The 27,508-nt window shown below is 41.3% G+C and overlaps 1 protein-coding gene across 5 annotated transcripts in view; it reads left to right on the forward strand.

Moving 5' to 3' along the window:
* The window catches only part of PTPRM (protein tyrosine phosphatase receptor type M), a 665,201-nt gene that overhangs the window by 253,596 nt on the left and 384,097 nt on the right, over positions 1-27,508 (forward strand). For all 5 annotated transcript variants that reach the window (XM_059881042.1, XM_024984488.2, XM_024984489.2 and 2 more), the window contains exons 4-5: positions 3,564-3,642; positions 17,583-17,698. In XM_059881042.1, coding sequence (XP_059737025.1) covers positions 3,564-3,642; positions 17,583-17,698 — 195 coding nt within the window. The remainder of the gene's footprint in view (positions 1-3,563; positions 3,643-17,582; positions 17,699-27,508) is intronic.

A 27,508-nucleotide genomic window follows, 5' to 3' on the forward strand; every position in this document is an offset into this window, starting at 1 on the left:
CCCGGAAAATCCCATTGACAGAGGAGCCTGCTGGGCTACAGTCCATGGGTTTGCAAAGAGTCAGATGTGACTGAAGCAACCGAGCACACACACACGTGTGTGTACGCATGGTTGTATATTATATGTGTATATGCATACATAGGCAGTCGAGTCACATGAAAAAAGTTCGGACTTGGAAATAAAATAGACCTGGAATTGCACCCTGAGTATGTGACCTCAGAAAAATCACTTAACTTTTTATCTACTGAGGTAGATAATATTCACTCCAGTGGATATGGTTGACTGAGAAAAATTAGATAATACATACAAAAGGTGCCTGGGACATGGATGTAAATGGTAAATAAATGTTTTTTGAATTGTTGATTTTTTATAAAGAAAAATTTGGTGTGGTTCCCTTAAGAGGCTCAAGTCTTACTTCTAATATAGATTTTTAATAGGTTCTGTCCTGTTTGATAAAAATAAGCATGGCCACATCCCACATCAATTTTTACACCTTTTTTTTTTTTTTTTTTTTTGCTTTCCGGTGGTGCTGTCTATGGTCTTGTGTTAGTTTCCTCTCACTTCCATCTTTCTGGCTCTGGGAGCAGGCATCTCAGACACTCCTGTGATCCACCCCCACCCCTTCATGTGTGTTATATTTCTGTACAGCAATACTTGTCTTTTGATAGAGTGGTCCCTTGTTTGAAAAAAAGAGACAAAACTATTTCTGCTTCTGAAGCTTTCTTGGCAAGGGCACTGGCTAGAAAAAAAGTACAAACTGGAAAACTTGCCAGATAGCAAGGGTTCACGACGAGAAAAGCTTTTCAGGGCATGCTTAAATATGCTTTTAAGAAACTTGTTTAAGGACTTCCCTGGTTTCTCAAGTGACACAGCAGTGTCACTTGACACATGTCACATTGACACGTTGATGCCTGCAGTGACGGAGACTCGGGGGACACAGGTTCAATCCCTGGGTCAGGAAGATCCCTTGGAGTGGGAAATGGCAACCCACTCCAGTATTCCTGCTCGGAGAATCCCATGGACAGAGAAACCTGGTGGACTACATCATGGGGTCGCAAAAAACTGGACAGGACTGAGCAACTGAGCAGGCGTGCACACTTGCAGTCCAGTGCTTAAGACTTTGCCCTGTCTTTCCTGCTCCTTCCGTGGAGTCGCGAAGAGTCGGAGACGACTGAGCGACTGAACTGAAGTGAGCTCCTGCTCCTTCTCCCTCCATCCCTGAGCCCTGGCAAGCACTCACCTGGCCTCCGTTTCTGAAATGCTGACATTACACGTTGTTACATAAATGGAATCATATTGCGTGTAATCTTTTCTGATGGGCTTTTTCACTCAACGCCGTTCTCTGGGGATTCATCCAGTCAGTGGTTCTGTCGGTAGTTAGTTCCTTGAATTTGAGTCAGTTCTAGTGAGGTGGATGAACCTAGAGGCTGTTAATACAGAAGTAAGTCAGAAAGAGAAAAACAGATGTTATATAATAATGCATATATATGGAATCTAGAAAAATGGCACTGATGAATCTATTTGCAGGGCAGCAGTAGAAACGCAGACATAGAGAACATACTTGTGAACACAGCAGGGGAAGGAGAGAGGGACAGATTGAGAGAGGAGCAGCGACACACACACAGTACCGTGTATGAAACAGACAGCTAGTGGGAAGCTGCTGTGCAACACAGGGAGCTCAAGCTCGTGCTCTGTGATGACCCAGAGGGCTGGGATGCGATGGGAGGGGCAGGGAGGCTCACGAGGGAGGGGACATATGTATTCTTATGGCTGATTCACATTCTTACATGGTAGAGAGCAACACAACATTGTAAAGCAATTATCCTCCAATTAAAAAAAAAATTGTCCCTTTTTAGTGCTGACTAGTAACAATGGAAGGCAATAGCACCCCACTCCAGTACTCTTGCCGGAAGAATCCCATGGACGGAGGAGCCTGGTGGGCTGCAGTCCATGGGGTCACTAAGGGTCGGACATGACTGAGCGACTTCACTTTCACTTTTCATTTTCATGCATTGGAGAAGGAAATGACAACCCACTCCAGTGTTCTTGCCTGGAGAATCCCAGGGACAGGGGAGCCTGGTGGGCTGCCGTCTATGGGGTCGCACAGAATCGGACACGACTGAAGTGACTTAGCAGCAGTAACCATGGATGTACCACTCTCTGTTTAATCATTTGAACGGCATCTGGACTATTTCTGGCTTCTGCTTATATTGAATAAAGCTTCTATGAACATTCATGTGCAGGTTTTTATATGAATAATAAGTCCATTTCTTGAATGGAGGATGCTGGGTTGTGCATTAAGAATGATCCTCTTCATGTGGTCTCCCTGCGACACGGATTCCTGCTGTGTCATGTGGACCTGTTAGCATTAACACTAGCCTGACAATGGAGAGCTTTTGTTAGTGGTTCTTTTTTCTCCTTTAGCCTCAACTTCTCTGAGTCCACTATGTCAAAATGTTATTCATCTTGAGGACCTCAGAGCATGTTGCCCTTTTTCTGTTGCCCTGCTTCTCCTAGGATCAAACAGTTGTAAAGCCTTCATCATAAGATTTTTATATCATTTTCCTCCCAGTTCATACTCTACCATCTGAATTTCAGCCAGCACAGCTTTTCTCTGTATTTCTAATATGGTGTGTTCCCTATGAGTGGAGCCTCTGCGCCTGGTCACAGCTGACCTTTAGAGCTGTAGGTCCCAGTTTTCCTCTTTATGGTCACGGTCATGTCCACCTCAGGGCCTTTGCACATTCCCTGGAAGATACCTTACACTCTTCTCACCTTTGGCTCGTTCACTGGCAGCTTTCAGCTCAAACACCGCTTCCTCATGGAAGGTCCTCTGGAGTATGTCCTCCTAGTATCCTGTTCTCTTCTTTCATAGTACTTTAAACATTTTAATTGCAGGTATTAGTTGTATAAAACCTAAGACCCCATGTGGTTCCAGTTGGTCCATAGAGTCCCCTCAAAGAAGTTGACCAGAAGGTATGTTGCATGCATGCATAATAAGTCACTTCAGTTGTGTCTGACTTTTTGCAACCCTATGGACTGCAGCCCACCAGACTCTTCTGTCCATGGGATTCTCCAGGCAAGAATATTGGAGTGGATGTCTGTTCCCTTCTCCGGGGGATCTTCCCCACCCAGAGATGGAACCCATGTCTCCTGCGGCTCCTGCATGGCACGCAGGTTCTTTACTGCTGAGCCATGGGGAAAGCCCAGAAAATATATTATCTTAAAGCAATTTAAATCTTAACATCACCTCTGGAAGATGACTCAACCTCTGTCTTTTGAGTATCGGTTCCTCCCTGGGGTCCCCCCTCACCTTCATGGGGTGAGACCTTGATTGTACTGCTGTCTGCTCCCCACATTCACCTCCCAAAAAACTGAGTTTTAGTCTTAGTTGTTATTGCAGTTTTAGAACCTAGACCATTTGACTGTCGGATTACTAGACATTCAATGATGTCTGTGGGAAACATGAATGAATGGTTGAAATGAGGTATCTTATCTACAGGAAATGTTAGGTCAAAGTTGATAAAGTGAATGAATAATGAAAACCTTTCTTAATCTTTCAGGTGATTTTTGAAGTCATAACTTCTGGACATCAAGGTTACCTCGCTATTGATGAAGTGAAGGTGTTAGGACATCCGTGTAGTAAGTTGCCTCAACTTTTAATCCTTCAGGGACATGGTTGGGGGTGTATTTATGTTATGGATGGGAGAAAGTGCTAAAACCTGGAGGGAAGTTTGTCCTGTCTAGAGAGTCCCTGATGGACTTGTAGGTGGCGCTGTGCTAGCCCAGAAGTTCACATACATGTGTCATGTGTGAGGCATTGTAAGTGAAAAATGACTGAGTGCCTTGAAAGTGAAAATCAGCAATGGGGACTATGGGAATATTTGGTATGTTGAAATATCCAACCTCAAAAGAGAATGTTGGGAGCTGAGCAACCAAAACTCTGCAAATCTATGTGTCTGTGTGTGCTTAGTGCGTATGTGTGTGAGTGTGTGTGTGTGTGTGTGTACAGAGCTTCCCATAATCATGTGCTCAGAAAAAATCAGTTATGTTTGCCTTTTATAAATTCTTTTTTTGGTGCCATGCCTCACAGCATGAGGGATCTTAGTTCCTAGACCAGGAATCAAACCTGCACCCTTTGCAGTGGGAATGTGGAGTCTTAGCCACTGGACCACCAGGGAAATCCCGCCTTTGTAAATTCTAATGAGTGGCATTGAACAGTACAAATCACTCTCTTCTTTTCTTCCCCTCTTAACGTTATATTTTTAGGTCAGTCCATCAGATTGCATCATATACATATACTACACTGTATTTTTGTATTCGTCTATGAATATTTAGTTCCCCCTAAGACCCAGTTTTTCTCTGTGACAGACATGGCTGCAGTACACACCCGTGTGTGTGTGTGCACGTGCATGCCTTTGCATGCAGTTTGTGAGAACCTGGGAGATGTGTATTCTTACAGGCAGAGTTGCTGAGATGTCGGTTAGAAACAGTTTTACGAGATGCTGCCAAATTGGTATGAAAGGTGTCTGCCCAGTTCCACACCCACCAGCAACGCGTGGATATTTGAGTTGCCTGAATCCTTGCCCCAGGTTGATATTGTCAGACATTACATCTTTGACCATCTCAGAGATGGTGGCCTGCTTTACTTTTAGGGTCCCTGGCTTTAAAGGGAAATTGGCTCATTCAGACCATTCTGGATCTCTGCTGAAGCATGCATGTGTGCTAAATCGCTTCAGTCCTGTCTGACTCTGTGCAACCGTGGACTGTAGCCTGCCAGGCTCCTCTGTCCACGAGATTTCCCAGGCAAGAATACTGGAGTGGGTTGCCATGCCCTTCTCCAGGGGATCTTCCCAACCCAGGGCTTGAACCTGCGTCTCATGTCTCCTACATTGGCAGGCGGGTTCTTTGCTGCTAGCGCCACCCTTTCTGCTGAAGGTCCCCAGCCAAATCCATGGGGGTGTGGTTATAGCTAGGCTGATACTAGAAATAAAAACACTTGCAGGAATGTCTGCTTTTACTGTGTGGGCTGAGACATGCCCCAGTGATTACTCCACACGGTAGTCACAGACAAGTCTGGGTGGCTGTTATCCACTGGGCTATCATGACACCATTGTTTGATTCCACCCCAAAGGGTCTTGCTCTCTGAGATCTTTATCTGGTGTCCCAGTTCAAGCTCGGCAGTCATCTTGCTCATTACCCGGTCAGGACGTTCCTATTGTAACTCAGTGCTCGGCCTTTTCTTCTGTCAGCAATACTAGCGAATTCAACAAGAATTTCAGTCCCTTTTTTCTGAAAAGGCAAAAAAAAAAAAAAAAGTTCCTAATGGGAACAGCAGGGCAAATTCAAGAAGCAGAATATAATTACCTGAGTTGGAATTTGGCCAAACGCTCAGAGTCATAGCCTCAGGCTTGGAAAAGTGCCCTGAGATCCTCTCAGGCGCATGAACGTTCAGGGCTTCTGATTCACCTCTCGCCAGGAGAGACGTCAGATGGACCTACTGTGTGCTGAGCCGTTTCCTGGAGCAAACCTCACCACCCGGCAGGTGTCTCTGCTGCTCTGGGTGCAGGTGCAGAGGCCTCTGGCCAACAGAACGGCTCCTGAAGTGGACCCCCTCCCATCCAGCAGGATTCTAGTCACTGCCTTCAGTAGGAGAGAAAGACTTAATGCTTCCCCTTCCGTCAGAGCCTTCCTGAAATGTGTCTCCCACAGTTCAGTGCATTCTTCCCAAGACCAGCTGCCTGCAGCCGCAGAAATGGTGTTTATGTCTCTCCTTTGGAGAATACCGGTTCTGATACCTAATTGGCTCTACAAACTGCTGTTAGGAGATACAGAATCGCAAAACAGCCTGTGTCCCAAGGTGATGGATGCTACAATGGTGTGTTGAACTGTGAGCTTTAAACGGTCTTGATGATGGCCTTTCTGTCGTTATCTTCTCCTGAATTGCCAAGTTTATGGGGAAAACATGCAAATAAAGATTTTAAAGAAGGCAGTCGTTTGGTCTTAAAAGGGAAAGCTTTATAGTTTGTATTCTAGGGGATTTCCTATCAGGGTTTCTAAATAATAATCAATTATTTTGAAATGCTGAGGCTCATTAAATTTACATCGTGAAGGAGCATAAATATTTCATATCCAAAATTCTGCTTTCCCCAAAGATGTAAAACTGCTGAACTTTATTTACTTCACTCTAAAGGCTCCTGTTTGGATTCATATAGGTTTATGAGCAGGCATTACGACACTTTTTTAAAAGTAGCTGTTCTGTTAAGGGTGTACAGTTGCTCATAAAATTGATTTTCGCGTAGTGACAGTAAGATGCCAGATCGTTTTGAAATGTGGAAATGCCTGTGCTGTGGCTTCACACAGCTTCTGATGAACATAGATAATTTCTGTATTTGGTGTGCACCCTAAAGCTATATTTTGAATTTGGTTCAATAATCCTGGTAGGAGAAACTGAAGAAGCGGTTTTTTCAGCTTCATAATATTGTCTCCTGTTTTTAAGCAGGTCGTAACTTAGGCATATGTGGGTATTATTATTATTATGACCTTGTGATGCCGGTATGTATTTTTATATCTTAAAAGCTATGCAGCATTTTAACATCACATATCATTCCGTTCATCCTCTCAAAGTTGTATGGGAACGTGGGATGTTTTTCCTTTTACTCAGGCTTTCTAATATTTCCTTCAATAGTGTTTGCAGTCTTCAAGGTACAAACTGAACTTCTCTCATTAAATGTATTCCTATGTATTCATTTTGATACTGCTCTACAGGAGCCTGGTGTGCTACAGTCCATGAAACTCGACTTGGCAACTGAAAAGCAACAACAAATAAATGGGATTGCTTTCTTAATTTCATTATTAGATTGTTCATTACAAGTGTATAGCAACACAGCTGATTTTTGTACAGTGACCTCATATCCCGAGACCCTGTTGAACTTACTTATTATAAGTGCTACTTGTTTTTTGTAGATCCTTAGAATTTTCAAGACCCGCGATCTTTAGGTTTAGTTTTATATCCTGTTGTTCAGTCTGGGTACCTTTGATTCATTTTCCTGCCTACTTGCTGGGGCTGAAACCTCCTGTACAGTGCTGAGTACAAGTGGAAAGAACAGATGTCTTTGTTGTGTTCATGTCTTTGGAGGGAAATTTCCAGCCTTTCACCATGAAGTGTGATGTTAGCTGTGAGTTTGGGTTTTTCATAGATGCTCACTATCAGGAAGGACATTCTCTTATATTCCTACTTTGTTAGATGTTATTTAAAAATCAATCATGAAAGGCTGTTGGATTTTAGCCAGTGCTTTTCCTTTACTTATATAGGAGAGGGGAAAGTTTTATTTGGCCCTCCTAGGGTCGCTGACAGGATCTGAAACCGAGAAAGACAGATAAATGGGAGAAAAGCATATAGATATACTTCCTGTATGTTTTATGTGACACGGGAGCCTCATAAGGAAATGGAGATGTGCACACACAGACCTGAGTATGTTTATACTGGTTTTCATGAGGAGTGGACATTCATGGAGGAATGTGGTATTGTATAGACAATACTGTGAGTGTGGTAAGCTGAGGAAGACCCAAAGCAGGTGTCTTCACTTTGTTTTCCACCTTTGTCCTTAGAGATAGGGAGCTCCTTTCCTCTGGGCACTGGGAGGGCATCTGTCACGAGGGTTTTATGGCCTGTTTCAAGGGAGAAGGGAAGGAAAGGTCAGAGTGACCTTCTTGCTTCCGCTGTTTTCTCAGACTCCTTCAGCTTAACATATTCGGTGTACCCAGGTGCCATGTTTTTGATGGCATTTCCTGAACTCCATTAACTGTCAGATTATGATATAGTTTTTGTCTTTTATTCTGTTGGTGTCTTTTATTATTATATTGATTAATTTGGGGATGTTAAATCAACCTAGCACTCCTAGGATGAATCTCACTGGGTTATAGTGTACAATCTTTTTTTTAATTAATTTATTTTTTAATTGAAGGATAATTGCTTTATGGAATTTTGTTGTTTTCTGTAAAACCCCAACATGAATCAGCCATAGGTATACATATATCCCCTCCCTCCCATCTCCCTCCCCATCCCACCCACTCTAGGGTGATACAGAGCTCCTGTTTGAGTTTCCTGAGCCATACAGCAAATTCCTGTTGGCTATCTATTTTACATATGGTGATGTAAGTTTCCATGTTTTACTCTCTCCATACATCTCACCCTCTCCTCCCCTCTCCCCATGTCTATAAGTCTATTCTCTATGTCTGTTTCTCCATTGCTGCCCTGAAAATAAATTCTTCAGTATCATTTTTCTAGATTGTGTATATATGCATTAGTATACAATATTTATCATTTTCTTTCTGACTTACTTCACTCTGTATAATAGGTTCTAGGTTCATTCACCTCATTAGAACTGACTCAAATGTGTTCCTTTTTATGGCTGAGTGATATTCTATTGTGTATATGTACCACAACTTCGTTATCCGTTCATCTGTCGATGGACATCTAGGTTGCTTCCATGTTCTAGCTATTGTAAATAGTGCTGCAGTGAACAATGGGATACCTATGTCTTTTTCAATTTTGTCTTATAGTGTACAGTCTTTGTTATTTGTTGTCATATAACACCTTAAATACAAAGATATTTGCATATATGATTCCTTCAATTGTGAAATCTAAAAATTATACAGAATCATGCCTCATTATTGTTCTGCCTATTTTAACAAGTAATAATGAAAAAGATTGCAAAAATCCTCATAAACCTATGTGTCATATATTGGATAAAATGAATGCAAAATCTAAGACAGTTCTGTATTACTACTTCGCAGTATGAAGTAAGTCAGCAATTTCTTTAAACACTTAAGAAATGCTGAGTTCATAATATGGCATTCTTGATTCAAATTTATTCTTATTTTATAAAACAAAATTAATTTTTCAATCATATTTATTTGCATACTCAAACATTGCCTACTTTCAAATTTAGATTTTTATGAAGACATTAAACTGTGTGATTAAAATAAGAATAACAATGACAAATTAAAAAATTGGAACTGTTTTCTGAATTATGTTTGTTGAATAAAGGCAGACCCAATAAAGGCATTGTTTGAGAAATGCACAGAACTCAGAACAGTTGTTTCATTTTAAAGGTAGGAAGTTACTTGGGTTTTTCTCCAATGGACTATCATTTTTCTTCAATATACAGTGACTAATAAAAGTTATCTTTACATAGTGGCTCAGTTACTTTTCTGTGATAAGAATGTTGAGTCTGTTTTTCCACTTGACAAATTATTCCATTAAGATCCATTCTTACAGGACTGCTCTGTTGGTTCAGTGGGTAAGACTCCAATGCGGGGGACCTGGGTTTGATTCCTGGTCAGGGAACTAATTCCCCCATGCCGCAACTAAGACTTGGCATGGCCAAATAAATAAAATTGTCTTACAAAAAGATCTGTTCTTACCTACAAGCAAAACAAATGTAGCTTTGTCTTGAAACATGTTTGTTAAGAGCTTTCTGCTCACAAGAGTTTTTTGGCCTTTGTGACCTATTATCTTGCTCAGGTAGTGGGGATAATAATAATAATAATGCTTTCCTCAAAGGGTAAACGTAAGGATTAAATGAGTTAATGTACATAATGAACTTAGAACAGTGCTTAGCACATTTCTGCTGCTGCTGCTAAGTCGCTTCAGTCGTGTCCGACTCTGTGCGACCCGATGACGGCAGCCCATCAGGCTCTACCATCCCTGGGATTCTCCAGGCAAGAACACTGTAGTGGGTTGCCATTTCCTTCTCCAATGCAGGAAAGTGAAAAGTGAAAGTGAAGTCACTCAGTCGTGCCCGACTCTTAGCGTTAGCGACCCCATGGACTGCAGCCTACCAGGCTCCTCCATCCATGCGATTTTCCAGGCAAGAGTACTGGAGTGGGGTGCCATCGCCTTCTCTAAGACCTCAGTAAATGTTAGCTGCTATTATTATGCCTGAATTCTGATTGACCCACTGGAATGAATTAGCTGCAGATTGTAACTCTAAGTAGAAATACTGATTGGTTTCTTAGATGGGATAATTTAGCAGTGTCTGTTTTAAAAGTTAAAAAAAAAAGTTTGCAAAACAGATTGTGTTCAGATAGTACCGGGTATTCTCTTTAGCAGAAGTTGGCTCTTTTGTTTGCAATGATGTGCTGCACAAATAGTAGTGTTGACTCTGCATTCTGGCAGGCAGGCATGGCCCCAGTCCATCTCAGCCTTTGCCATTACATTAAAATGTAAATGTAAAGACAAAGGGGTCAGGACACAGTCTGCCCGTTGTCCATTTCGGTTTGCACTTTGATCTTGCAAATTACCATTCTCTGATTTTGTTGTTAGCATTTGGTAGCAGGCTTTGAAGAATCAATGATATGAGACATCTACAGAAAGGTTTGCATCCTGGTCAGTGATAACTCCTGGCTTTGGAATCAAAGGCTGATGTGAGATCAATTAATACCTGAAAACCTCTATTCTTTTAAAAGTTGTTTTCTTAGTAAGAAGCAACAGAATATGGCAGAAATAAAAAAAAAATAGAAGAGTTCTACTCAAAAACCTTTTAATATTCATGGAAGATATTTAGTTTTTAGAACTCCTGCAGATTTTAGAGGAAAACTGGCATAGCATTTTGAAAGGGTACCCAGGAGACAAATGGGCCTATAAATTTAGAGAGAAAAAGAGAATTTTTCTTTTTGAGTATGGGCTAGATTGGAATTTTCCACTCTACTGGTGCTCTACCTGTGTTCCAATTAAGGTGGTTTGGCAAGGTTCAGAGCACGCAGCTCAGCGTGGACCTGAAACTTTTCTGGCTATAGACCTCCTTTTCTTGGGATCTTTTCCAGTTTCCAGTGATAGATCAGTTATTTTAAATAATAATGAACATTTTTGAGGCTAAGTACCAGGCACACAGAATGTCTTCTCCTGGCAGCATCTTCTTTGATCTTTATCCCAACCCTATGAAATACGTACTTTAAAAAAAATCCCAGTTTTGCAAATTGAAAAAAAAAATCCACTAAGGCTTGGGTTTAGGAACTTTTGCATCTATTCAAAGGCAGTGAGAGCTTGAGCTTGAACGTATATACACTGAGAGTGAAGTTAAAGTGTTCGTCACTCAGTCTTGTCTGACTCTTTGCGACCCCAAGGACTGTAGCTTGCCAGGCTCCTCTGTCCTTGGAATTCTCCAGGTGAGAATACTGGAGTGGGTAGTCATGCCCTTCTCCAGGGAATCTTCCCAACCCAGGGATCAAACCTGGCTCTCCTGCTTTGCAGACAGATTCTTTATTGTCTACGCCATAAAGGAAGCCCATATGCTGAAATTCCAACCTTAAAATAGTATTAGCCTTCAATTGCTTCCCAACCAAAAATATTTGTAGGGTTTACAGCACTAGGCAGGGAGAATCCAGGCGTCTTAAACCTCTGGAAAGATTATCTATACCTTTAATGTTTATTGAAAAACCTTACAAATGCCTTTAATAGAAATCTTAACCTTCCTGATCTTGGAGGAAACTGATCTGAAACAAAGAATTCCACAGTCCCTTTGTCTTATTTACCCTGGTGGATGAGTTACTATGTTCTGTTCATGTCAATTAATTCTCTTAATTGAAAATGATAATTTGCTTATAAAAGGGTTTATGCTTAGTAGGTTTCTCTGTCTTCATCTAGTTTCCATTTTGAGGTATGGCTTTTATTATTTTAGCCAGATGATTTTTTTTTCCTGGAAGTCTTCATCTCAACCAAGAGACACTGTTGCCCCAACCAAAGACAGCCAATCCATTCCAAAGCAGTGTGTGTTTGATCAGTTGCTCAGTCATGTCCTACTCTTTGTTGACCCCATGGATGGTAACCACCAGACTCCTCTGACCATAGGAGTTTTCAGGCAAGAATACTGGAGTGAGTTGCCATTTCCTCCTCCAAGAGATCTTCCAGACCCAGGGATTGAACTCGTGTCTCCTACTTCTACATTGGCAGGTGGATTCTTTACCACTGAGCCATTGTTCCAGAGGCGCCCACGCACCTCCCTCCCCCGCCCAAATACAATTTGGACAAAGATATCAATTCCTTAGACGCTAACCTTATTGTGCAAATAATAAACCCTGGAGTCTTTGAGAAAGCCATATTGAACATCAGATCCTTTCTAAAGGAGAAAAGATAAGCCCCATTCTGAGAAGCATGTCTTAATAAGGATGAAGATAAAGAAATAATATCACACAGTCTTATCTTTGGCCAGCAAATTAAAAATATAAGTTATAACCTAAAAGAACTCCTAATATAATTAGAAAACTGTATTGATAAATCAGCTTTTCTATATCTTTCTCTTTGGTTCAGTAGCCACTGCTAGAAACAGGGCCCTTAGGAGAGCAGCCTCCCAGGGCAGCTTTACTGTGCATGAACAGACCTATGGCAGAACCATGACAGTTCTGATATTCCTGTTATTTATTATTGTTAGGTAAGCTGATGAAGCAGAGCACATATATTTAATCAACTTCTTCAGAAAAAATACAGAAATTAATACTTAGCATACCCTGCTGGTAGAAATGCAGTTTGTTATACACTTTAAGGAAAGCAATTCAGCAATTTGTGTCTAAAGTCTTTTAAAAATGCTTCTTTTTGTCTTAGTAATTCGATTTCTAAAAATTCACCCTAAGGAAAAAATTAAAAGTCTACATGAGGATTTAATTATGAACTCTTGTGTCTTGGCATTCTGTTTAAGAAACTCAGAAGTCCAAAGTAAAGGAATGTTCCAGTTAACTTTTTTATGTTCATATGATATATACATCTGTGTATGTGTATGTGTGTGTGTGTACTCTTTGTGACCCCATGGAGCCTGCCAGGCTCCTCTGTCCATGGAATTTCCCAGGCAAGAATACTGGAGTGAGTAGCCATGTTCTCCTCCAGGGAATCTTCCCGACCCAGGGATCGAACCCAGGTCTCTTGTGTCTTGTGCATTGCAGGTGGATTTTTTTTTTAACCATTGTGCCACCTTGGACGCCCGTATATATGTAAGGATTTCACGACCTTGACATTATTGACATGAGTATGGGTAATTCCTTTCTGTGGAGGCTGTTGTGTGCATTGTAGAATGTTAACACCATCGCTGACCTCTGCACACTGGGTTCCAGCAGCATCTGCCCCGCCACCTCCCCTACCCCTGTTGTGACAAACAAAAATGTCCCAGATATCATCAGATGTTCTCTGGGGGTGACACGATCCCTGATTGTGAACTACAACTTTTTCTTATAGTTTTAGGTAAATATTTAACAAGCAAAATGCTCACAATATCTTGTTAAATTTTTTTCAAAAGTGCACAATAGTCACAAAAAGGTAAATAGGTAAATACCAATAGACTAAAAGGTAAATACCAATAGACTAAGTTAAAGGATGTAATTTCTTTAATGACCAAGGCCTGCTCTAATAATTTTATGCAGAACCAGGAACTCCCACCAGACCTCAGAGCCGCCCATAAATAATGTAACTGCCAGATACTGGAAGCTTCTGTTGTTGTTGTTCCAGTAGGATTTTTTGTTTCATCTTCATTTCTCTCCTGACGATCACCCCCCGTTTGTATCTGTTCTCATAGTATGGTTTTCATCTGCCTCCTTACTTAGTACAAATAAGCAATCTGTAGGAACATTCCTGGAGTCACTGTGAGCCTTGGTGGATCAAAGTGGGTATTTACCAGGCTCTCTCAGAAGGCCCACGCTTAGGTCTGCAGACAGGTGTCTCCGCCACAGGTTACCAAATGCTTTCCATTTAAAAATCATAAACTGTGCGGGCTTCCCTGATCGCTCAGCGGGTAAAAGAATTTGCCTGCAATGCAGGAGGCACAGGAGATGTGGGTTCCATCCCTGGGTTGGGAAGATCCCTTGGAGAAGGAAATGGCAACACACACCAGTATTTTCACCTGAAAAACCCCATGAACAGAAGAGCCTGGTGGGCTACAGTCCATGAGCTCAAAAAGAATCGCATGATAGATAGTGCAGAAAAGCATACCTATTTCCAAAGCTGCTTCTTAAAGGTAAATTTATATATGATTAAGAAACAAAGTAGTTAGAAAATTCTAAATTCCGGTTTTTAATTTAAATTTAAAAATGTTATTTCTTTAATTTTAATGTTTATTATTGAAAGTGGTTTCTAAAGGTAAAAAAATTATTTAAATCAAAAATCTTAGGAAAAAGAATGGAATTGATTTTAAATACATTGGACATCTTTTAATATTTTAGTTCATCTTGGTAGGAGGGATATGTAAATGAAGATGATCTAGGTAAGTCATTTCAGGAGGCAGTTTGGATTTGGATACAAATAAAGTATGCTATTTTTCAGCAGTTCAGAAACAGGCTGTAACATTAGAAAAAGGGAAAATAATATATGTGGCCCACCCTTGCTCTTCGAAAATAACGATCCTGACATGCCTGATAAAGAATGAACTTAAAATTTAAAGATTGAAATTCATTTTCTGTAAATTATTTTAGTCTGTGGGAAACTTATTCTTGATGCTGCAAACTAAATGTTTTTTAGCTTTCCCTGTGTGCCAATTAGAAAGTGCAGGAGCCTTTGAAAGGCTGCAGATCTCTGGGGGAGAGGTCACTCTGGGAAGAAAGACTTTCCTTGCATTCCTGCCTCCCTAGGGGAGAGGAGGGTGCAGAGCTCTGCAGCCCCACGACACCTGGATGAGCCCTTCTGGATGAGAGAAGCTAAGGGAGCTCAGTCATCGAGCATAAGGAAAAAGAGGGGTTTTGAGAATGCTGGCAGCCTTGGAGGGTAAGGAGGGTGAAAAGGAGAAGGATCACAGGTGAGGTACAGGGTAGGAAGCCAAGGTCTAAGATAAGCATGAGCAGCACATGGACATTTTGCAGTGGATTTTTAAGGGAGACTTTTTTCATCAGTAATCAAAGAAAAGCAAATTTAATAATGGTGAGTCTTTTCTTGCAAGGTAGTAAACATATTTTTAGCACTCCGTGGTGTGGGCTGTCTTATACATTGCAAATAAGAATATATATTATCAGTACCTTTAATAGTGAAAGTGAAGTCGCTCAGTCATGTCCGACTGTTTGCAACCCCATGGACTGTAGCCTACCACGCTCCTCTGTCCATGGGATTTTCCAGCCAAGAGTACTGGAGTGGGTTGCCATTTCCTTCTCCAAAGGATCTTCCCAACCCAGGGATCAAACCCTGGTCTCCCACATTGTAGGCAGACGCTTTACTGTCTGAGCCACCAGGGAAGTCCTATCAGTACCTTTATGTCTTTTAAAATAGAAATATAGTTGGTTTACAATATCATGCCAATCTGCTGCACAGCAGGGTGACTCACTTATACACATATGTTTGTTCTTTTTTAATGTTCTTTTGCATTATGGTTTATCCCAAGAGGGTAAAATTATTTAAATTTTTAGTAGCTTAACTATGTGGGGATATATCCAGGGTGATACTCAAAATAATTAGCAACCCTTCAGCACAGACTCTGGAGAGACCCTGGGTTTAACCAGGTGGGGTGACAGTACCCAAGTGGTCATGAAAGATGGCTCCACACCCAACATTTTGTGTTAGGAAGCCAGTATGTAGGAGTGATTTGCAGCCAGAGGAAGAGGTGGGAGGACAGGAGCTGGACAGGAGAGGGTAACACCAGTGAGATGCCCGACAGAGGACAAGTGGTGGTGCAGAGGTCTGACAGCAAGCTGAGGGAATCCATGCAAGCTTTATGGAAAGAACAGCACTGGAAAGGGGCCTTGAAAGGAGCTTGAATTCCAACAGTCAGACCTGGAGCCATACCTGGTGGGATGCAGAGCCTGGGAAGGCATTCAAAGTTACAAAGCAGTGTTGCCTAGTGGGCAGCATCTGAGCTTTGGAACTGGCCAGACCCAAGTTTCCACTCCATGTCTGGCTCTCATTGGCTAAGTACCCACAAGTAAAATAATGGAAAAAAACCTTCTTCAGAGAACAAATGTGAGTCATCAATGGAAAAGTTTCTGCCCCATGAAATGCTCCAAAAAAACGTTACCTTTTGCCACTTTTTGAAAACAATGGTTCTTTCAGCTTCTTGGGAGAGTTAGAAAAAGAAACTTGATGCAAGGACTTTTTGCACAGATCTTTAAAAACCATAGACTTGTGCTGTTCTTGACTAAGGGGAATTTGATTAAGTTAATGAGAAATAGTTGATAGGCTTCTAAGTGAATATAATAGTATTAGAGACAATGACCCACAGTTATACTGCTGTTTTAGAAATTACTGAGGACATTTTGCATGCCAGGCATCATGAACGCATTGTTGCACTTATTGCTGGTCTTCAAATGAGTAACGGGGGTTTCCTCTGTGTTATTGGTATCAAACTACATTTTTCTTTGTTTTTGGATAGAAATTCATTTTCACTCCTAATTGTGCTTTTTTAAGTCTTTATTGAATTTGTTACAATAGTGCTTCTGTTGTTTTTATGTTCTGGTGTTTTGGCAGAGAGGCTTGTGGGATTTTAGCTCCCCAAACAAAGATTGAACCCCCAACCCCTGCATTGGAAGGTGAGGTCTTATCTACTGGACTGCTAAGAGAAGCCCCCTAATTATGTTTTTCACAGGCTAGTGTTAGTGCTATATATCATCTTTGGGTGCCCAGGAGTGGTGGACCATTCTTTGAAAGGTGTGATCCAGAGACACGTTGGCTGGCAAGGCATAAACAATGCCTTCTAGCTGTTGTTCAGATTTCTCTATTTCTCCCAGAAAACATCACCATCCTGTTTTCTTCTTTTCTACTCCCTAACCTCCCCCTACTCCACCTCTTGCTACTCTTTCACTCTATCCTTGTACTGGTAAGAGAGTGTTTCCCTAAAGGAGAAGTTATAAAATTTAATTTCCAACCCATGCCTCCAGTTCCTCGATGGATGTCTTCAGTGTGCTACTGAGATGGATCTGTGCTTCTTAGATCAAATAGAACAATGCTTTGTTTAAACAGGTGTCCCCTATGGACAATGCATGTTCTGAAACTTAATGCTATTTAGCAGTGGAATCATTCTTTCTCCTTGAATTGGAAATAAGAATCAGCAAAACCCGCCGTGCTGTGGCAGTTCCAGTGTAATTTCGCAGTCTGTCTATGGGGAGAGTATTTTGGTCGCTGGGAAATATTACATGAGGAGTGCTGCATACCAATTACTTGTATTAAAATATATATTACTCACAGCTCCGTACTTGGCTTAAAAAGTTTCCTTGACAACATCATTTAACTTCTTACTGTTCTTTTCATGTTCCTAGTATAAATATCTAATATGTTTTTGTTCAAAACATCAATTAGGCCTCAGTGTAATCTTTATTAATACAGATCTGTTATTACAAGAAGACTGCTGAGCTATGATAATTTGCACAGCAGGGACCATAAAATATCTTCTTTCCGTCTGGTTCTATCCCAGAATGCCTGGCTGTTAGAGAACACAGCAGATCTTTCCAGAACCTCTTTTACAGGCGTAATGAAATCTTTAAAGCTCTTAGAAGCAAAGGCATTCTTTTCTTCAAAGGTAAACAAAAGGGAGAGGCCCGAAATTGCAGGCAGATTTGAAGAGAGACAAACGGGTTCAGACCTCCACTTTTAACGTCTTTCCTTCTTCGTCTTCCTGCAGCCAGAACGCCCCACTTCCTGCGGATTCAGAACGTGGAGGTCAACGCCGGCCAGTTTGCCACCTTCCAGTGCAGCGCCATCGGCAGGACCGTGGCTGGAGACAGGCTCTGGCTACAGGTACAGTCACTCACGTTCATGGTTCAGAGTGAGTCCAGCAGGCAGAGAGCCTGTACCTGGGGAGGGCCCCAGAGATCCGGTTAGTGTCAGAACACCAGCAGGGAGGAAGAGGATACTCTGAGCAGTCTCCCCAGTTCTTCTCTTGCTTCCACAGTCTGTAGCCAGGTAACAAAGAGTTCGAGACAAGTTCAATGTTATTCTTCATAAACCTTGCTGTGAACTTCTGGTTTTGCCCTTGCTTCTACTTAGCCATCTTGTTTGGACAATCTGGTTACTGAGTTGCTTTTAGAGCAAGATGTTGGAGTCCAAAATATAATACCCTCTCCCTGTTCATCCTCTTGGAATCACATGGGCATGTCACACACAAACTTACAGGCATTTTTGTTAATTTTCAGCTCCCTAGCCATAGGCCTAAACCTAGAAATTAGTAACACATCTTTTACTTTTAACCATTTTTATTTGTTTTTGTTCTGTTTTGTTTAGTCACTAAGTCTTGTCTGACTTTTTGCGACCCCACGGACTGTAGCCCACCAGGCTCCTCTGTCCATGGGATTTCCCAGCAAGAATACTGGAGTGGAGTGGGTTGCCATTTCCTTCTCCAGGGGATCTTCCCAACCTAGCAATTGAACCTGGGTCTTCTGCATTGGCAGGCAAATTCTTTACCATTGAGCCACCTGGGAAGCCCTTTGAGCATTTAAGTAGACATTTTATTGTCGTTGATGATGATGTTTGGCAGAAACCAACAAAATTCTGTAAAGCAGTTATCCTTCAATTTAAAAATAAATAAATTTTTTTAAAGAAAAAAATAAGTAGACCTTTTTTAGTGTCATCATCACTTATGTGTCTTGTTTTATTGTCTTAGACACTCTACTATCTGTATTTTGCACAGCCAGTAGTTTTATGGACAGATCAAGGGTCTCAGGAATTCTGACCAAATGGGATTAAGTGACCTGTCCCCTCTAACCAGTTTGCCATCCACTTATTTAGACTCTAGGTTTGGTTTCCCCCATAGCATTCTCCAGTTTCGTTCTTGTTGCTTCTTGCTGTGCATCAGTCCACAGGCTGCTCGTTCCCCACCTTGACTCGTGTTGATTTCACCCCTCTTTCCTTAGGGATCCTATAGTGGGTTTTGGTTTGGTTTGGTTGTTTATTTTAGCTTGCTATGGATCTGCTTTATATTCTGACCCTTCTGTGCATCTGTTCCACTCCACTTGGGCTTCTGTTCCACGCCTGCCGACTTCTCGGTACACATCACTCTCCACCTATCCTGTGTCTCCTTCTGCAGCATAGCAACAATTGTCATGTGTCACATTTGCCTGATGCCCTATAAAATGTAAAGTTTTTGACAGTGGTAAAGGACCACCTGCCAATGCAGGAGATGCAGGTTTGATCCCTGGGTTAGGAAGATCCCTTGGAGAAGGAAATGGCAATCCACTCCAGTATTCTTGCCTAGAGAATGCCATGAACAGAGAAGCCTGGCGGGCTGCAGTCCATGGGGTCACAAAAAGTCAGACATGACTGAGCATGCACACATGCTATAATTTTTAAATCCTGTATTCTTTGAATCATCACAACTGAAGTCAACAGTCATTTTTTATTTCTTCTCCATTTCTGGGGGAAATGAAAAACAGCCAACTGTGCTATCCCAGGATTTGTCAGCAGGACAATGACAAATGGGAACAAATTCTGGAAGAGACACCTTAAATGCTTTGGGGGTCCTCTAACATCCATGACTGCATGTTGCCCTGCAGCTTTCGAGAAGGGTTGTGTCAAGAAGGGGTTGATGACAAAGACAGAATAGAATGACTTTCAAATTCTTAGTGACAATGAGATTGTCCTGGACTCAGCCTGTTATTTGGCTTGTGAGTCTTTGTGTTGTTCGAATAGTTTTAGTGTTCAATAATTTATTTCCTCTGTTTGGATAGGCATTTTGTGGGGAAATGTTTATTTTATTAATAGCGGATGAAATAAGACAAATGTCTTTTGCTTGCAAGGATGGCTTCTATTAACCTGGATTTGTATGAGATAGTTCCAGCAGCATAAGGGTTTGTGGCCGGGGGTGGGGTATGGTTTCACAGAGTCCTCCTGCTCTCTTGCCTGGGCCCTGAGTCTTTGCTTTAGGCCATTCTTCACAAGTCGTGGGGAGAAGCAGCCCTGGAAAACTAGACGAAATCCCTCTGGCCTTGGAGGTATGAATATGGGCTTTTCTTCCTTCTTCCTCTAATGTTATAACACTTAAAAAAAAAAATGCTTTTCTGCATCTCAATTCACTTGGCTCCTCAAAGTAATTCTAAGATTCAGGCAGAAAATTGAATGAAAGATTGTTTTAAATTTTTCTGTCACTTGAATCTTCCCAGTAGTAAGTCAAGATTTAGAAATGAATAAGACATTCTTTATTTGGGGAACATCCTTTATTTGAGAGTTCCCTGGACAATAGGGAGATTAAACCAGCGAATCCTAAAGGAAATCAACTCTGAATATTCATTGGAAGTACTGATGCTGAAGGTGAATCTCCAATACTTTGGCCACCTAATGTGAAGAGCTGATTCTTTGGAAAAGACCCTTATGCTGGGGAAGATTGAAGGCAGGAGGAGAAGAGGGCAACAAAGGATGAGATGGTTGGATGGCATCACCAGCTCAGTGAACATGAGTTTGAACAGACTCTGGGAGATAGTGAAGGACAGAGGAGTCTGGCATGCTGCAGTCCATGGAGTCTCAAAAAGTTGGACATGACTTAGCAACTGAACAAAAACAACATCATTGTGAAGTGTGATCATTTTTACTTACATTACACAGTAATTTGCATCTTTTGAATTCTACCATAATGCATTTTTCAGAGTTTCATGTTGCATCCCTTGGCTCTGTACTTTTTTATGAGTTTGAGGTGCAGGGTTGTTGAGAGTCACGAAGGTAGATGGCATACCTGGAAATAGTCCTGTTTCTTCACTTCTACTGCAGATTAATTCTACTCCGTTGTGTGGGCTTCTTATATCCAGAGCTAGGTGAATAATCTGTGTGCACTTACCACTCTGTTAGAGGGATTTGGATGTAACTGACATCACATGATTTACATCCAGGAGGCATATTGACAAAAAAAAAAAAAGTCCATCTGTACAACGTGTACATCTTGATCCACATCTATGAAAAATGGCCAGTGGTTTGATTGCTTAAAAATATAGATTAAATATAATCAATGTCAGAGTCTTTCTCAAAAACATAACACACATAAATCTGAGGATGACACTAATGAAGAAGTGTTTATGGTTAACAGATGGACCCCATCTGCTTCCGTCTTCTCCATCTCATCCGTGGGCCAGGCAGGTTGCTGCCAGCATGGAGCTGGTCTTTCTAGAATACAGAACAACAAAATGAAACACAGCTCATGAGCCTCCTTTATTACAGCTGCAAAATACTTAAAACAGCTTCCAGACAGTGTGCAGGAGGAAGACAGCATCTATCAAAGTATTTTTATGTGGTAAAAAAAAAAAAAAAAAACTGATGTGCATTGAATCTGCTGAGTGTCCTTGCTGTGTACTATCAGATGTGGTGATCTTTGTATGAACCTGAGCTGTAACCGTGGGAGACACTCAAATGAAACAGATTTGGAAAACCATTCAAGTAACCAAAACAAGAGCACACATTTCTTGTTGTTATCAACTTTCTGATCACTTGTGGAGCCTACAGTTTGAAATATCCTAGAGTAAGTTTATATATAAGATACTGAGAAAATAGAATTTTAGATGTTCTTTTTTATACTTAAATATTATTTGCTGATGGTATCAATTTCTGAGTTATATATGTTCATACAGTCATTGACCCTTTGAGTCACATGTAATTATATTAGAATTACTGTTGTTCTTTATGAAATATTTAAAATTTTATTTATCTCCATAGGCTTATCTTGGGAATTAGTATTTATAATACCTCTTTCAGCTTTTCAGTAAGTCACCAAAGCACTGTAACAAAAATATTGTAGACTGGGAGGCTTAACCAACAGACATTTATCTCTCACAGTTCTGGGGGCTGGCAGTCTTAAGATCCAGGACCAGCATGCATGTTCTTGGAGAGGACCAGCTCCTGGGTCTACAGACCAACAACTTCTTGCTGCATAGTTACGTGCATCCTCTGGGCTCTTCCTCCCCTTGTAAGGGCCTTCATCCCACCCTTCGGGCTCCACACACACAACCTCATCTCAGCCTCGTCTGAACATTGAGTGTTAGTTGTTCAATCGTGTCTGACTCTTTGTGATTCTATGAACAGTAGCCTACCAGACTCCTCTGCCCATGGGATTCTCCAGGCAAGACTACTGGAGTGGGGTGCTGTTCCCTTCCCCAGAGGACTCTTCCCCACCCAGGGATCAAACCCGGGCCTCCCACATTGCAGACAGATTCTTTACCATTTGAGCCACCAAGAAAGTACATCTCAACCTAGTTAGCTTCCAAAAGCCCCATCTCCATTATGGTCACAGTGGGGAGTAGGCCTCATCATATGAATATGGAGGAGGATGCAAACATTCTGATCTACAGAACTCAGCTACCACATCAGACTCAGATGTGGGTGGGAAATGAAGGTGATCCAGCTTCCAGGACAAATGCCAGAAAACAAGGAGGTGGTGGAAAGGCCTTTTCTTTGTTTATTTTAATTTTTAAAAAATTAATCAATTTATTTTTGGCTGTGCTGGGTCTTGGGTTCTGCTCAGGCTTTTCTCTAGTTGTAGAGAGTGGGGGCTGCTCTTCAGTTGCTACGCACAGGCTTCTCGTTGCGGTGGCTTCTCTTGTTGTGGAAAAGGGGCTCTAGAGCACAGACTCAGTAGTTCTGGTGTACAGATTTAGTTGTGCGGTATGTGGGGTCTTCCTGAACCAGGGATCGAACACGTGTTTCCTTCTTTGGCAGGCAGATTTTTTACCACTGAGTCACCAAGGAATCCTTGAGATGCCTTTTCAAAAGTAGGTGGATGGAAGCTTTGGTCAAGCCCAGGACTGCGCATTGAGTGAATGGTAGCTGGTGAAGGAAACCTGGAAAATCATCCTTTTCTCTCCATCAATTTTAAATGGCTCACTTTTTAGCATTACAGAATTATGTAAAGCCTGAATTTGGAACAATCTTCAAATTAAATTCCGCATTTTATTAAAAAACAAGCTCAGAAGAGATAGGGAACTTTAACACACTCATCTGTCCAATTATTATATGTATTGTAGATAGTTCTGTTTTGTTAGTGAAAGTCAATTATATGTATAAATGTATTTGCTTATTTATAAATGACTAAATTCTGTCACTTGGACATTTTTCTCCACTGATTGACTGACCTTGTATTTCAGATATTAGCCTGTTAACCAAATATTCTCAGATTTACTGTGAAAATGCCAGGATTAACTTTTTATTTTTTATTGTTTTTAATTGTATTTCATTTAACTTTACAATATTGTATTGGTTTTGCCATATATCAAAATGAATCTGCCACAGGTATACATGTGTTCCCCCTCCTGAACCCTCCTCCCTCCTCCCTCCCCATACCATCCCTCTGGGTCGTCCCAGTGCACCAGCCCCAAGCATCCAGTATCGTGCATCGAACCTGGACTGGCGACTTGTTTCATATATGATATTATACATATTTCAATGCCATTCTCCCAAATCATCCCACCCTCTCCCTCTCCCACAGAGTCCAAAAGACTGTTCTATACATCTGTGTCTCTTTTGCTGTCTCGTATACAGGGTTATTGTTACCATCTTTCTAAATTCCATATATATGCGTTAGTATACTGTATTGGTGTTTTTCTTTCTGGCTTACTTCACTCTGTATAATAGGCTCCAGTTTCCTCCACCTAAAGTTAATCCTGATACATTTGAACCAAGATTAACTTTAGAACCATCATTTTGTTGTTGTTCGGTCGCTTAGTCATGTCCAGTTCTTTGCGACCCCGTGGACTGCGGTGGACCACAGCTCCAGGCTATGTTCAGCAATTTTTCTTCACTTAACTGATCCCTATGAGAATTCTTTTATGCACCCATTTACAGAATAAAGATGTAATAAAGATGTAACTGGGTCTCGGAAAGTTTCAGAGATTTTTGCGTTGACTTGTTGCTAGTAACAAGAACTGGGAGCCAGGCCATCTAAGTCCAAAATCTGTGTTCTTAGCTGTAATGCCTCTTGCATAGAAAGATGATCCAGATCTTTCCTCATGGATTCATAATCATCAGTTGGCAATTTAAGTGATACATCCCTTTTATCGGCATTTAAGATGAAAATTATGGGCTTTGCAGGGGGTGCTAGTGGTAAAGAATCTGCCTGCCACTGCAGGTAGACATAAAGAGATGTCGGCTTGATCCCTGGGTCAGGAAGATCCCCAGAGGAGGGCATGGCAGCCCACTCCAGTATTCTTGCCTGGGAAGTCCCATGGACAGAGGAGCCTGGCAGGCAATAGTCTATGGGGTTGCAAAGAGCAGGGCACAGCTGAAGCAACTTAGCACACACACAAGATGAGAATTGTATTCCTGTGTGTGGAAGGTTGCCTTGGCTTTTGTGTTTCGGAATGTGTATATTTGGTCAACATTTCTTGCTGGCTTTTAGTTTCCTTTATAGATTGTGAGGGGAAAAAAAATCACAGCTGTATATCAGAATGATTTTGTTATTATATATAAAAACCATAAAATGATTTGAAAGGGAGTCAAATTATGGTTCCCTTGTCAAGCCTAACTTGGGTGTTTTAGGCCCTGTGTATTAAAGCATAAATTTAATACCACTTACTGTCATAGAAAATACCAGGAAGGCACAAAAAGGATTGTCTTCAGTTGCTGTAGGAACCACTGGCTCCTTAAAGGTTTTTTTTTTTTTTTTTTTCTTAAAGTTTTGAGTGGTTGAAATCACATCCTTTATTGTTTTAGTCAGTTCAGTATCCATCTATATGATATAATATTGAATATTCAGCCTGAAACCACCGACAACCTTGAAAGCTTACATCGTCTCTTTTAACTGATATGATTTTGGGTTACCTCCATTTAAAGGTGAAGGTTTCTTTCACATGGATGAAACAGTAGGATATGTCTATGAAGATTCTGGGAGAAATTGATTAAAAATTGTACTTGGTGATATTACCTGCCTCAGTTAAAGAAGGTGTAAGTGGCTGGTACTTTGAGGAGGACAGGCCAGGAGTTGATGGAGCCTTGTGCAAGGGTCTCGTCCTCTGATGGGGTCTAACGACCGCTGGGCCAGGATGTGAGGATGTGCTGTGAAGACCGCAGGTCAGGATGGTTCCTGTAGGAGGACGGGAGAGAGGCATCAACTGCTAACCTTGAGGACTGCCGGCTTTGAACCCAGGAACCACACGTCCTGTTAGAGCATTTATGCTGCCTTTCTTTTCTCATATTCATTAAAGGGTTAGTGTATGTCTCTTGCTTCCAAGGATCCACAGCTGTGTCATGAGAAGGGGAGATGCAGAAAGCCCTGCTCCGGAATTCCCGAGATCGAGAGTTAAGCATCCGCTACCCTGTCTGCTTTTGGTGTTCTGGGCCCTAGAGCGGGGACCCTGGAGAGTTTGGACACTGTTAGAATCTCCTTCTTTCTCTTCTTTTTGGACGAGGAGGGAAAAATGGAGGATATTTTAGCTAGGACTTAAACATGCCTGCTTTAGGTAATTTTGAAAGCCCTAGAAGATTTTCAGTCTAGTTATCTGGAATTGGTGGTGGTGTTACTCAGTCACTCCGTTGTGTCTAACTCATTGTGACCCCGTGGACTGCAGCACGCCTGTCCTTCACCATCTCCCAGAGTTCGCTCAAACTCATGTCCATTGAGCCGATAATGCCATTCCACCATCTCTTCCTCTGTGGTCCCCTTCTCCTCCTGCCCTCAATCTTTCCCAGCATCAGTCTTTTCCAGTGAGTTGGCTCTTTGCACTGGATGGCCATAGTATTGCAGCTTCAGCTTCAGTATCAGTCCTTCCAATGAATATTTGGAATTTCTTTTAGGATTGACTGGTTTGATCTTCTTGTACCTAGAAAAGAGAGTAGGGGGGAAATTTGACAATTTTGTATGGGTTTTAATTTCAAAATTGTCTTTAGGACCAGAGAAACGGAATAGAGAAAAATTCATGGTGCTTTTAGTCCTAGAGGGACCCAGTTTGGGACCAGGTCAGAGACTTCTGTGACTGACACACAGTGGCAGTCAGGTAGTTCCTATAGGGGATGAACTTTGAAATCATAAATCATATTGTTATTCTCATCTGCATTTCTCCTATGTGTAAAATGCCACCCTTCATTCCCTTCATTCAAAGCAAAGGGAATTGGCTGTTGTCCAGGTGCAAGAAAACTATGTGTGTCTCTGTTACAAGAAGTGATGTCCACTAAAGACAGGAGACAATGACAGATTAATGGAGTTTCTGTTTATTCTTGAGATGGAGGCCAGTGACTGCTTTCTTTCAGGAAGTATGTATCCTACACTTTCCATGTGCTGGGTGTATGATGATTAGTTATGCGAATGCTGCTACAGAGAGGGCTGCTACCCTGGACATGTGGCTTCGCCTTTGGCAAACTGCATTTTCTTCACTTCTGAGGTGGGATCTTTGTAGCAGAGTGACTTGCTACTTTTGCAGGACGCAAATGACACCTGGACAAAATGGTTCTTTGATTCCTATAGCTTTGCAGTATTTGTGAGCTAGCAGCAAAACCATCTATTTTTCCTGGGGAAACTGTGATGGTTCAAACAGTTGTTTAAAAATGCAAAAAGAAGAGATTTTCGTCTAATTGCTTCTTAGAATTATTTTCTTTTTATTTTTTATTTTACTTTATTTTTAAAAGATACTGAGTATAGTTCCCTGTGCTACACAGTAAGTCCTTGTTGGTTATTTAGTGTATATATTTGTTGTTCAGTTGCTAAGTCGTGTCTGAGTCTTTGAGACCCCATGGACTGCAGCATACCAGGTTTCCCTGTCCTTCACTCTCTCCTGGAGTTTGCTCAAACTCATGTCCATTGAGTAAGTGATGCCATCCAACCATCTCATCCTCTGTCACCCCCTTCTCCTCCTGCCCTCAATCTTTCCCAGCATCAGAGTCTTTTCCAATGAGTCGACTCTTCGCATCAGGTGGCCAAAGTATTGATGTGTATGTGTTAATCTCAAGCTCCCGTTTTTAGTACAGAACTCATAAATAAACACAGAGGTAGAGAGAATGATGTAAAAAACTCGATGTACCCAACATCGACTTCAAAACCAACAGCATGTGAGACCACTTTCTTCCCGTGTGCCCAACTGCTTCCCCTCTGATGATCCCAGTCATCATATTATGTAACTTGTAAATGTTTCTCTAAAACAGGAGTCAGCAAACTTTTTCTGTGAAGGGCTAGGTAGTAAATTTTGCAGGCCAGAGGGTCTTCTCTGCCATCATAGCATGAAAGCATCCATGAACAGCACAGAAATGGATGAGTGTGGCTAGTTTCTGGACAGGTTTATACATGGACATGTGAAAAGTCTTTCACATCATTTTCATTGTCACAAAATACTATTCTTTCACATCATTTTCATTTTCACAAAATACTATTCTTCTTTTGATTTTTTTTTCAGCCATTTAAAAAAACTTAAACACCATTCTGAGCTTGCAAGCCTTACAAAACAAGTTGCAGGATGGACTTAGCCTCAAACTGCTGCTCTAAAAAGATAAGAGCTCTTACAAAAATAGAATAATCACCATGTATGACCAGTGAAAACAGTCAGTGTTCATATTTCTTGTCTGTCTAGTAACTATTTATTTTAGCAGTTTTATTTGATTTGTGATTGTGGTAAAGTTCACACTTTGCAGTTGGGTGATGAGTGTTTTCTTTAT

The sequence above is a fragment of the Bos taurus genome, chromosome 24, assembly GCF_002263795.3.
Source record: "Bos taurus isolate L1 Dominette 01449 registration number 42190680 breed Hereford chromosome 24, ARS-UCD2.0, whole genome shotgun sequence".
In the NCBI taxonomy this organism is placed as follows: domain Eukaryota; kingdom Metazoa; phylum Chordata; class Mammalia; order Artiodactyla; family Bovidae; genus Bos; species Bos taurus.